The following is a 13500-nucleotide window of genomic DNA, read 5'->3' on the forward strand; positions in this document are numbered from 1 at the left end:
TTGATGAATTCAGCTCTTCCTGTACTGAAGAGAGTTGTAGCTCAAGCTCGTTGATCTTCTTTTCATACACCTCAGCTTTTCTCTGGCTTACGCAATCAAGGCTGCAGGCATTCGACCTGTGCTGTGGCGTGCACTCTTCCGTATGAGCAGCACTAGCCCTCTGAGCGCCACTAGGCTCAAGAGTTTTTTCAGGGTCATTCTGTGATGCTGTATCACACTGCAAGTCTGGTACATCCGGCTCCACTTGCTCTTCTAAGTGGGTTTTTGAGGCCATGGTATGCCACTCTTTTGGTGCCTTCCTTTGTTTCCTGGCAGCTTTTGCTGGAAAGTTAAATAAACTTGGCACAGCATGCTCCTTTAGCCGTTTCATACCTGATGCATACTTCGGGTAGAAATCATCTCGCTTGAAGTGCTTGGAACACACTTTGGTGTGATGCGTTATAGGGAAGTCTTTCCCCACATCTCTGTGTATTGCAATAATCCACTTCTTTCCCAAAGCCGGGTTGCTTGGGAAACCATGGAAGGAGACCTGCACAAATAATAAACAGGTTTTGTCAACAAGCACCACATTATAGCTGTGGATGCTATACTTTATAGCAATACTGGAAAATCTGATCACACGAACTCTTGCGCGAAGCAGGCATGGCGCGTTGATAGCTGATTTCTAAAATTTCTTATCATTTCAGCACAGTTCCCTTTTCTCGAGGCCGCCCATTTCAGCTCTTGCATATGAGGTTAAAGCTTGAAATGTCTACTAAAAGAGGAAATAAACAAGAAATCGTCATCTTTACAAAAACAACTGACTTTTCAGGTGGCTGTCAACTAAGAAACCATCATGGGATTCGAGAAAACCCACTAGAGTGAAACGCAAGCTTCGTTATTTTGTGGATCGCGCTGGCAAGTATTCATAGGCACAGGCTACAAACCTGAGCTGCGCGCTCTGGACGAGTACCAGACTTCGCACGCGTCATCAGGCGATAACATCTTTTGAAACGGGCTGGATGTGAGCATGACGCTACACGTGTGATGCCTCATCTTTTCCTGCTTTACAGGACGCCACGGCTTTGGCAGGCGCTTTTGTAGCGTGAAACAGGCAGCTTGGGCGCCCTAGGCAACCATTTTGCCATCTGCACAATGCACTGCCATTCCACACAATGGTTTGAAAACTAGCTTCGGTAATCATGCCCTTGTAATAAGTCAAATAGAGAATGGCGAATGCAATCCATGTACAAAAGACTCCAACGGATCTATTCGAGCTTTAGTGTTCGTTACACATGTATTGCTCCTTCTCTAGTGCCATTTTCCATCTCAGCACAAGGTTTCGTGAAGTTCACAAGGCTCCATTGCACGCAAAACAACCTCGCTGTTTCAGGTGATCGCGATCGCGTTCTATGAGCTATCTCCCAGTCAGAGGCACATGCCGTAATGCCTGACATGCTGCAAGTGACACTTGTAAAGCCAATTAAGAATGCAAATGAACGGTCGTATACACACCTTGTTTTCGTGCGCGTCTACGACGCTGCGCTGGCTGCAGAAAGGCACGCAGCAACATGCTGGCATTCCGAATGGAGCTTGGTGCTAGCACCGACTGTTGTGATGCCAACAAATGACGCAATCGCTTGCGGGAATTCCAATGAAACTCGCTGTGCGTGCACGAGTTCCACGAGGGCTCACGTTGGCGCGTACTCTCCGGGTACAGTGAACTGTCCTCCGAGTACACCGGCAGGCGCGGACGGACTGAACCAAACATGGCCGCTGTGCGCTGTTCATATTTTTCTCACTAGATGGCGCTAACTTTTGTAAAGGGTCTATACCAGGTACTTGAGTGAAACGGGAGTGACAGTCCGGAGCGACTTGCCAGTGCTGATCGGCGTGTGGGCATGGTCAGCTGTGGGTGGCTGCAAGAAGGTTGTGCCAGTGGCAGGCCGTGGAGCTGAGACTGCTACATCAGACGGCTGGCTGGCAGCAACAGACACAGCTGGTGGATGGAGAGTTGCTGCACTACTCGGTGTGGATAGCTCTGCCATTCGTTCCTGAAGATGGCTCAAGGCAGGCACCAAAGCAGACGCTTGCTGCGACAGTGTCGAGATGCCAGGGTCAGACACCGAGAAGTGGTTGACAGTACTTAGGGCTTGGGGTGGGGCCTCTTGGGCAGGCGATGTGGCCGCCGGGGTAGTGGGGCTGGTATGTGGCATAAGCTGCGGTGGCGGCAATCTCACTTCGCCTTTAGCACGATCGCTCAGGTCAGTGACTGACGGCTTCAGCGGAATCAGCGATGAGGCGGCAGGTGAGCGTTCGGCTGGCAGCCATGCTTCACAGTAGGGTGCAGAAGTTTGCGGAGTGGGGCACTCGTCGAGGAAGAGCTCGACTGACGGCGGCACTATTGCAGATAAGAGAAGTTGCTCACCGGGCTGTGCCATAGATGCTGTATCGTCCGTATGGGAGGCGGTATGGCCGGAGGCGTTGAACAGGGTGGCGCGAGGCGCATCTGTCGCTGCGTTCGTTGACGTGGCAAACCGCGGTGGGCCAGGCACCTCACCGAACTGCTGAGGAGATGGCTGCGGACTTGGGGCCGTGGAGTCGTCGCACAGTGCTGCTAGCGTGTCTGGAGTAGCAGGATGTGCTGTCGGATGCGATGCGGCAGCGTCTGGTGCGGTCGGTGCTAAAGAAGCCGGGCCGGAGACGCTGGACTGGAGTGGCGGCGAGGCGGCGAGGGGCTGCTGAGGCGGGCCGGGTTCTGATGGAGGCTGCGTGGGCGCGAGCGAGGCCGGTGCAGGGCCAGAGGCTGGCGGCGGCGAAAACGGGTCCGCTGCGTCGTAGAGCGGCGGCGGAACATAGTAGGCGCCGAAGTCAGCCAAGACGGCCGCACGCAGCTCATCGTATGGCCGGCCGCCGAAGGCAGGGTAGGTGAGCCGACGCAGGAGGTCGGGCGGGAGGATGTCGCAAAGGACTGCGTGTTTGAACGGTTGGATGGTGATTCCGTTCAGGTACATCGCAGCCTCCAGTTGGGCGAACCACCCGCCGACGCCTGCAGGCCGGAACGCTGGGAGCGGCGGGTTGAAACTTGGGTGCTGCCAGTACGCCATGCTAGGACGCCGCTGGGACAGAAGGCACGGTTCGCCGGGTCACCACTGTTAAGGATTTTGCGGGGTCGCAGCGAGATCACTAGAGAGAGACGACCAGCGTGGCAGGCTTCTAGTTCCGAACTGCGTGTGCTGGGCGTGCGCTCCGAGCACGCGCTGTCGTTCTTTATTTTCTTCTGTCGCGGGAACGCCGATCTCAGCGCCTGCGCTTTATAGCGTCGCCGGGCGCTACAATATTATACGCAGAAATTAGCTGGCAGTATTGCCTTCAGTAATATAGACATGCATGCATTTCTTACTGCATATCCATTTATAGCAACTAGTGAGCTGCTGTTTAAAACTGTCGTTTGGTGACAAAATTTGTTTCCTCGTTTTCTTGGCTTGACATGCCATGCTAGTATTGGTTTGCTGCAGCTTTCATTGTACTTGCAGTATTTTAGTCCGAGGTGAGTTAAAGGAAGCCTGCTAGCATAAGGCACGCTGACTTGTTGCACCTTGAAGGGGCCAACGACCTTTTTTTTGAAGACCATAGCTTTATTGGCACAATAGGCAGTGTAGTGCCCAGAGTACTCGATCCCAAAGCAGTTACATTAGAACCGCTGTGTAATATCTTGAGAGATAATTTTGCTGTCCTGGAACATGGAACAGTAACAAGAGAAGGCAGTAGCGATAGATTATTGGCAATACTAAAAAAAAAACGGAAAGCAAATCTGACCCTGGCTGCTAGAAAATGTTTATAACAATTTGATTGCCATTTTGGCACGTGCCTTCTGGACTGTTTTCTTTTTTTACTTGCACACTCTTATGCATGTGTATGTGCAAAAGTAATGTGTGAGTAGCCATGCTTTGAGGACTCTTGTGCTCATCAGTGCGAAGGCAGCATCGCTTTTGGACATAAACTTTGTTCGCACCAGAAAGCATGAATTGCTGATGTGAATAGTGCCGTAATATGTTTAGTAGCTTGGAGAACATTTTAAGCCAGTGTACTGCATCACCATGAATATTTTCAGCTTGTGGGTGCACTCTCTGACTGACCTCCGTATTGCAGGTCTCAACTAGAACCTAAATTGCGTGAATGAGATCAAAGAACGAAAATTAGCACATGGCTATGTGGTTGCTTTCGTATTTCTTTGAAATTGCCGTAGTAATGCTTTACTGACCACTTTTTTTTGCTTCTTCTGTAGTGGTGCACACTTTAGCTTGCTTGCACTGAGTGTGACATACAGTAGAATCTCGGTGATACGAACTCCGCGGGACCCCGAAAAATATTCATATCATTCCAAATTTGTATCAGCTGCGGGAGGGCTCGTTTGTGTGTGCGGGTGGTCATTCACACGTTCGTATTCTTTACAATGTAGACCGTCGAGACACTTTCGAAATTCGTATCACCCGTAATCGTATCATCGAGATTCTGCCATAGTGCCCTTCTCTGGATACCCTTATGTTTGACGTGCACTAACCCATATATGTCTTGGCACATTGCAGTTAATATCTTTTCTTTTGGTACTTTGTTCTCTGTGTTTAATCGGCCCAATTTTACAGGGCAGAAACAGACCCCTACATTAGTGACACGCCCTGCACCGTCACAAGAGCCTGCACCGCAGAAGTTGTCATGGGTGAATCAGGTAGGTCATGACCGGCTCAGTGCAGCCTTTTCTTTTTTAATGGCTCATACACTGTACTGCGGAGAGGGAAAGAGCAAAAGTTTCGCCCCTCCGTGAAAGGCTTTGAGAAGTGCTTAGTTTCTTGCAATACACTTACGTGTTCTCTCAAACAGTGTGTTGGGAGTAAATTGTGGCAGCTGAGCAAGAAAACAAAACACCGAATGTGGTGAAAAAAAAAGAAACAACACAGACCAACAATTGGATTGAGCTATTTGATTGTTTAGAGGACGTAAAATTGGTGCAAGGATGTGGACGAGCTAAAAGGCAGATATGAGTGCATATGCATAAAATGTACGCTTAACAATGCTGAACTAATGCAGTAAAAGCTCGTTAATTCAACCTTCAAGGGACCGGAAGAAAATGTTTGAATTATCTTAAGGTCCAAAGTACCAAATGGCCCTGAAAAAATTGGCAAGACCCGTTTGCATCATGGTTAAATTATCTTGATAGACTGGGCAGTGGTCGCCTGCTCTTGAGATTGATATTCGAATAACCTGACGATGACTGTTTTTCGCATTTGTCAGTGCTTTATTCCATGCGGTGTTCAGAGTGTCGTAGCTTAACTGCTCCAAAATGGTAATGTACCCCCCCCCCCCCCCCCCCCCCATCACCCCACCCAGTATCATTCACGTCGCGATTTGGTAGCAATGGAGGCCAGTCTCAAGTGGCCGTGTCGTGTTTGAGGATACTGCATCGCACAAATCGCGAACGATACTTGCCGGGCACGCAGTTTCGGTGCAGTTGAAGAATCATGCGCACAAAAGCGATAGAAACATAAAGAAGCGCGGAAAAAAAAAAAAAAAAAGGCCGATTCAGCTTGGTTAGGCCAAATGCGACACGTGTACTAGCGCTATTTTACCGTGCCGAACAGATCCAACTCATCCATGGCTATGCTCCGAAGAGGCACAGCCAAACTTGTCCAGACGCGTTCTTGAACAATCTGCGAGGCAAGGACAGGCGCACGCAGCACCTTTCCCACCTGGGTGCAGCTGTGCGATGCACCTGTCTCCCATTGGCCAATCCGGCGTGGTGCGGCTCCTCATTGGCTACAGCTGTGGTGGCAATGCATTTGTTCAGACAGGCTTTAGAAAGCCACCCAAGAAATCGGCGAGGGGGGGTTCTAGAGCTGGGCTCTAGAAAAAAAGGAAACAAAAGATGAACGACACGCCAGTTGGCGTCTGAAACGGCACACCGCTGAGCTCGTCTGGCTGGTTGATGTGTGGCTGATAGACATCGTCACAGGATTGCGGGGCGTTTATCAAAGTGAAACTGAAACTAACTGGTCGGATTAGTTTCGGAGACGAGGCCGTCTGTTTATCGTCACGTTTGCCGTGGCATGCATGTCGGAGGGACGCAAGCGGCTGTTCAGCATGCAATGCAGAGCTTGAGTAGAACAATGTTGCCGATTTCTTGCCGTGCGACTCATATTGCTGTCCTTCGGGAGCTCGTTTGAATTTACCGGTGCGAGACCCACAGCGTCCAAATTAGTGAACGTCCGGCTCCATAGACTTACATGAGTGTTGGCCGGCACCGTGCTGACAGTTCGAATTATCCAGAGTTCCGAATTAATGGGCGCCGAATTATCGAGCTTTTACTATACTAAATAAACAAAGCCAGACCAGATCGTTGTACATTCAATGAGACTGGTAATGTAAAGTTAATAGGAAATCAGGAAGGCATGCCTTTCATGTTATCGAAAGCGGAAATTACGCTCTTCCTTTTTTTCTTTCTTTGTTATAAATTGCTGAAGCCACCAAAATTTCCAGTTTAAGTGTGCCTCTACATTTTTTTTATTGCACCTATGTAATGAAACCGACCTTTGCAGCCGCATTTACAATAGTGTGCTGATGGGTGCCTGCGAGACATGGGGTTAAGATGCCTCTGTCCCATAGTGGACTTAGTCAGGTTGATGATGATGACTGTGACTTGTTCAGTGGCATTTCCCGAGAGCAACCAAAAGACACTTCAGAGCACTTTTAGAATGCAGCAACAAGGCAGACATTGTTTTAGATGTGAGTGCTGATTGCTGCCCGATGTATGGACGCAGGTGCTGGCCGCATTGAAGAACAAACCGCTGATCTTGCACTTCACCTCGGACCTCCCCGATGTCAAGAGCAGGCAGCTCTTTGCCAACTGCCAGCCCCTCATCTGGGCCGTTGAAGGTTGGTTGCTTCCACTTGGCCTCTTGGAAGAGTGCTCTCTACGCACGAACACTGACATCTGTTGTCACAAGAGAAATTTTGTGAACAAAACAGAACAAGGCATGGCCATCTTGCCACACTCGTAGCAAAAGAGTGGCCGAGATGCATGCATGAAGTTTTAATGAGATTATGTGGTGCCTAGGTCGGGCCATACGTCTTTGCCATGCTTGTTTCTTTATTAACTATGGCCAGCCTTTCTGTTTGGAATGTGTTGATATGTAATGCATGCCACTTTTTATTATGTTCTTATGACAGCGATGCTAAACCTTAGTCTCGGGCTTGATTGTATGGCTGTTTGCTTAAGTTTTCCGGATATGTGACATTCTTTGGTCAGTGCTTCGTATTGGAGGCTCTATAATACCGTAAGTAAATAACACGTGGATTGCGGTGATTATGGAATGCTCTGAGATCCAGGTTTTCTTGGCATTTAGTCACCTCAGTGAATATGGTAGTCTAGTTAAAGTTCTTACTGTTGTAGTAATTGTAGTAACGCAAAAGCATTAAGGAGCTCATGTGGCGGAAAAGCCGCCGTCGTCGTCATTACTGGCATCGTCACAGTCTAAGGCTGCCATGGCTGATCTTGGGCTGGCATGGCTTCATCGCGTTGTTTGTGGTGAAAAATCCCAGGAGCACCAGCGGCAGAGGCTTCGCAAAGCTGCTCGGCGGATATATACAGTATATACTGCGCGTTATGACCTGTGTAGACGTTTTTAGGACGTTTTCACAAAATTTTCGTATAATTTGTGCACCCTCTTTTCGAAGTATTAATGTAGTGAAACAAAGTGCAGAAATTACGCAAGTAAATGCAGTAATACTTGTGCCACGAGTGTAGCGATGCCAAAACTGGGGTTAGGAGCATACTACACTGCAGCTGAGTAGGCTGGTGTGTTGTGCCTTACACCATCCTTCAACATGTGCACTCATGCAGGACTGTGCTTACTGGTGTGTGCCTCCAAGAAAGAGGACAAATACGGAGTGGTGCAGTTCAGCCTGCCTGGCATCTTGAACGCACTGCTGGAACTGGATCAGGCAAGTGCTGCATGGGCCAGCATGAGAATCTTCGTTAATCCTGTCTGCTCGCAGTACGAAGGACTGAGGCAACACCGTCTACTGACTAACAACTTATCAACTCTAACTATCAGTCGACTGCCTTTGCTATCGTGCTTCTTCGCTTGTGTTCCAAAAAACTCAAGCTTGAAGTAAGCAGGTGCCACTCACGCATGCCCTTTCTGGATGAACTTGGTTTTGATTGACAATCGTGGGCTGTTAGGCGGCTGTTTTCTGCCCCTTTTTGTTGCCTTTTGGTATGCCTGGCTTTGCTATAAGCTTTCACACCACCTTCTTGTGAACAGTGGAAAGGCGGTGAAACAGCCTACTTGTGGCAGGATGACAGCATTGAACCAGAAGAAAGGCACATCTAGCTTATGTTCTGGCTTTGAACTGTGTAGGGCAGTGGTTTTTGGTTTATGACAGTTCTGTGCAGTAACTTTGCAGTTTTGCAGTGTGCAGTTTTTGCAGCTGCTTCTGTAGTCAAATGCAGTTCAAGAACAAAGTTGCAAATGCCCTTCAAAGGAGGCCCTCCAGTCAATGGCATCTGCTGAATCTCATGACCTGGCATTTAATCTGTGGTTAATCCTGTGTCAAGCTAGGTTAATCCCCTGTCACACTGGGGCGATAGGGGTTAACCTAGTGGGTATTAACTTAGGGAGAGGAGGGGGTTAGCGACAGGTTAGCCATAACGTCATGAAAATCTGTGGATACCACTGGTTAGAGGGCCTGCTCTGAGGGGCATTTGCCATTTGTTCCTGAGTTTTATCTTGACTTTAGGATCCCCAAAGTACCTGCTGTCCATTGGAATCTTCCTCCTTGCACTTGGCTTGATCACAGGACTGTGTGGTGCCCGTATGGGATACTCAGAAAACATATGACATTAACCACACTTGTTCATAGAGCTAGTATTGCTTAAAGAGCAGTTTGTGCCCAGTGTGACACAACGTGTGGTTGATGAGCGCAACAAACTGGCGCAATGTATGCCGGGTTCTTTTGTTAGCCATGAAGCAGATGGAAGACTTGATCGCTGTTAGCTGCCATAACCTATCCTTTGTTGTGCTGGAAACCACGCCAGACTGGTTGCTAAAAGATGAAGACATACACAGGGGAATAAATAGACAAACGATGTACAGTCTTTGCCAAAAGTAACCCGGCACAGGTGGCTCGTTTCTTAGCCGCATAGCGAAGTACTAATGACAGCCCTTAAAGGTGCACTGAAGAGGAATCTGAACTTGTCTTTTCGCCGCGGGAACTCAATCTACACGTTCCGAGCTTTCTTAGAAACTGCGATTTACTGCCCTGTGTGGCCAATTTCCCCAATTTAATCGAATTAACGTCCGGCTCCCGCCTTTTTTTTTTTACCTCGTACGGTGGGCGGAGTCGACCAACGCGTGGAGCGCCTTTCACCCAGTCCCGTGGCGGCTTGCCGCTCTGCCATCGGCAGAGTAATACGTAGTAGTCCTTAGTAGCAAATAGTCCGCGCGTATTTTTATTTCTTCGGGCTTATTTTGCGGCTATATTATCTGCGAATGAAACTATTTATTCATGAAAATCTAAAAAACAAAATAAAGTGAAAGCAAAGCCTCCACGGGACTGGGTGAAAGGCGCTCCACGCGTTGGTCGACTCCGCCCACCGTACGAGGCAGAATTAAAAAAAAAAAGGCAGGAGCCGGACGTTAATTCGATTTAATTGGGGAAATTGGCCACACAGGGCAATAAGTCACTGTTTCTAAGAATGCTAGGAACGTGTGGATCGAGTTCCCGCAGCAAAAAGACATGTTCAGATTCCTCTTCAGTGCACCTTTAAGCTCTGATTCTCTGTAAAGAAAGGTGAGACCTTGTCCTTACATTATGGCACCGTTCGGTCTTTAGGGCTGCTGCAAATGCTCCGTTATACGTTTGAGAAGCAAAAACTTGTTGCTCGGTTACTTTTGGCAAAGGGGGTACTTACTCTGAACTGATTTTATTGCTCAGAAAATGACTTTTTTTTTTTTTAGTGCACTCTCAGATTTTGCGATTTTGTCCAAGGCCTCTGGCAGGTGGCCCACCGTGGGAGGTGGGCCACCTATGCAAAACACTTCATGGCAAAACGCTGTATGGCTGTGAGTGGGTTTTGAACCGATGGCGACATGAACAGATCAGCTTCTCTGGCCACTGCATTAGACCACTACGTCACCGCTGCAACCGAACATTCCACGTGTTTAACTGCCACTCTCTCGCGCTTTGCTTTGGATGCTGTTGCCTTCATCAACTCCCATCTATGAGCAATGGATCACAGAACGCACTGCTATTGCATTGCTGAGCCTCGAACCAAAACCCAAACTCAAGTGCAAACTGAAGTGTGAGCGTACCTAATTCACATTTGGCCTAACCACGCTAAATCGTCCATCATTTATTTATGCAGAAGCATAAATGTGATGGCAATATGTGAGGTTGTATCACAAATCAAAAAAACATTACTAGCAAAAGAGCACCGTTCTTCCTGTGGTCGTTGTGATACCCCCCCAGCCATTTGTTGTCATGGTTGTAGTTCTCCTGCTGTTCCCTTGGGTCCTTCAGCAAGGGTTGAGAAGCAGTGCCCTAAGTGACTAAGCTTTTGTCACGGGTATCACGAGAGCTGTTTCTAAAAGCTAGGCTGGATGGTGCGTGGCAGGTGCTGGAGCGCCACAGCAAACGCTGTGCCAGCCTGCGTCGTCCAAACAGCAGCTCGGGCCGGGAAGTGCGGCTGGCCAGGACGTTGAAGGCGGCAGTGTCTACGGGCCTCTACCAGATCTCCACCACCTTCAAGGAGCACATAGGGTGAGGAACTGTGCTGCTCATTACAAGGGTGTTTGGTGAAGTGTTAGTTGACTGTGACACTGGCCAAAGGCTTTGAGGTTGAACAGCCTTGTTCTCGATTATTGTGTGAAAATTATTAGGTCACGTTGTAGCCGTTTAGGTTCCTTGAAACGTTTCAGAGGGGTCGTAGTTCTTTCATGTGCTATGTTACTGACCGTAGCCGCAGGCTCAAGCAACTGTATCATGTAGTGTTGCATTCGACAATGGTACTTGCTTACAACTGTTCTAAAAATGGAAACTGTAGAATCTTGTCAAGTATTGAATGCTGATAGTGCAAACATGCAGATGCAGCTAACTGAATGTAAGGTGTGATTGATCATGTTGAGTTTTAACTGCCACGCTGCTGCTGCATTGAGACCAACGATGGCATAACTAGCAGTGATGGCAGTTGTGGGGTGTCATCGCAGCTCCACACTTGGTGTAAAGGCCACTCTTCTGAGGCCTCGATGAAGAACAACAAACCGAGGAATAGCCATTGGGCAGAACTGTTTTATTGGGAGTTCCCAATGACGTTGGCCCCCGCGGGGGCACAGGTGGGGCAGGAGTACCCAAATAGAGTGGTGTCACCTCATCGGATACGGCTGCCAGTGTGGCCCCGTCCCATCCTACTGCATCACGGTCACTTCACTCTCCCCGTGCCAGGCACTGTCTGCACGGTCACCGAAGACTAGAGGGGGAGGGGGGAGGAGATGATGTGGCCCCTCTCTACTTTCTTCAAACAGTTGAAAGGAGGTTTGCCGCTTCGGGTAGGCTAGGGGATTTGTGAATTTCCACCGAGTGCTGTGCTAAAAGAGACAACAAAAAAAACATGGGCAAGCACCACGTGCTCTACCATGGGCAAGGTCATCAGTATTGGCAACAAAGTTACGCCGTTCGTTTAGCACGGCTTACAGTGTAAACAAAACTCATTGCTCGGCATATTGCTATGATATTCGTGAGTTCATAAGTTTATCTATCGAGTTTCATAATTTCAGAGATTTGTGAATTGTGTTTTACAGCAGTCCAGCTACAAAGCACACCAATTTGGTAGTTGCTGGAACTCATGCATACAGAATCTCTGTGATATAAATAGGCTGATACGAATTCGCAAAATTCTCTGGCCGATGGGTATTTGTACAATGTTCGAAATTCCGGGTGTTGCGAACATTCTCCCACAGCCCTACAGATAACACTGCGACCGCGCTCACAAGCAGCACTACCTGCACATCGCTGATGCCACGATTGCCAGTCACGCAGTGCGCACCCGCAAGCTCCAAGTGGTTGGTTTCACACAGCCCTGAGTAAATTGCTTCAGATGTAAATGCATTTCTCATGCTTCAGTGCACACATTTTGTTCATTTTTCAATGTTGCCAATTTTTACGTGATCTTCTGATATTGTTCGGGGATGTTGCGGTATTACGGTTACGGTAAGTCTGTATTGACGGCTGCGCTGAGATAGCCAGCACTCAGCTCAGAGTTCAAGGCCCAGCTTCATACTGTTGCGTCGTCGTCCAGTGCACCGCCACTAGTCGTTCACGATTCGTTCACTTATTCAGTAACCAGTTCACCGGTAACACTATCCCCCTCGGCTGAAGGCAACGTCCCAGTGCGTGTTAATTGTGCGATGTCGAGGGTGGGTGATAGGGCTTTAGGCTAGCCACATGAATAACTTTGGATGTCAGTGGAGCGGCGTGATCTAATAGGTTACCTCGGTCACTGCCCGTAATACAATGTTCATCAAGATCCTACTGTACTTTCAGGCATGCTTTCATTTTTTCATTTCAGGAAATTGGACCTTACATCAGAAAACAGGAGGTGGCTGCAGCAGTTCTTGGATTTCGTTAGGTGACTTTCTCGACTGCAGCAGACTTCTCCTCTCACTACTGCCAATTCTTGCTGCGACTAACTTCTCTTAGTGCAGCTTTGTCATATATTATCCCTTCCTATTTCATCACTTGTTGCTTGTTTTCATGAAGTGTATTTGCGTTGAGGAATAAACTAATCCATATTTTGATGTGAGAAAGGTGTCTTGTATTGTTTTAAAATTACGAAGTTAAGTGCTGTGTCAGGCAATTGGCAGAATGATTTCAAAAGGAGTGGAAGTCCCACTGCTCCAATGTGGGACTTCTGTGGGGGGAAGGGGCACTGCTGAATTACAGGCCCGTGTGGTGTGGTATAGTGTAGCAGCCCTATCCCCTTAATGTGGACATCTATCCTCATATGCGGTGGGATGAATTTTGTATGTATGGGCACGGAAAAGTGCCTATCTGCAGCCTGCTCTTGGCTGAGCTGAGGGTGAGGCGGAGGGTATTGTCTTCTACTGCCTCTTATGTGCTCCAGTGTCATGCTGTACTGTCGGGATACAGGCCCAGGTATCCACGCTTCAGTCCCCTCTTGGTAAGTCTGGTCTCGGAAGATGACGTCAGCTGCATTGTTTTCAGACAACCCCATGTAGTCTGGTGCCCATAATATCTGATGTTTCACTCCTGGATTTGCGCCCCTGGAAAACCCTGCAGGAAAAAAACAACAGGGGAACAGGGAACATGGGGGGGTCTTGCTATAGTTCTGGAAAAGGCAGGGAATTCTTGCTCACTGCACCCTTGGTCATGGAAATTTTGATACATTTTTTGGTGGTGGTAACATTTTATTCTTTGAGCCACCGCAATGGCTTAGTAGTTACAGCG

The 13500-nt window shown here is 48.5% G+C and overlaps 1 protein-coding gene across 1 annotated transcript in view; it reads left to right on the forward strand.

The window, feature by feature from the left end:
• Positions 1–12830, forward strand: part of Ndc1 (Nuclear division cycle 1) — a 36600-nt gene extending 23770 nt beyond the window's left edge. Inside the window, exons 13-17 of the mRNA XM_089547071.1 lie at positions 4626–4708; positions 6795–6909; positions 7877–7977; positions 10652–10797; positions 12602–12830. Of these exons, the coding sequence (XP_089403197.1) occupies positions 4626–4708; positions 6795–6909; positions 7877–7977; positions 10652–10797; positions 12602–12665 (509 nt within the window). The 3' untranslated portion in view covers positions 12666–12830. The remainder of the gene's footprint in view (positions 1–4625; positions 4709–6794; positions 6910–7876; positions 7978–10651; positions 10798–12601) is intronic.
• The last annotated feature ends 670 nt before the right edge of the window (positions 12831–13500 follow it).

The sequence above is a fragment of the Amblyomma mixtum genome, chromosome 1, assembly GCF_055824585.1.
Source record: "Amblyomma mixtum isolate Tamu chromosome 1, ASM5582458v1, whole genome shotgun sequence".
Lineage (NCBI taxonomy): Eukaryota > Metazoa > Arthropoda > Arachnida > Ixodida > Ixodidae > Amblyomma > Amblyomma mixtum.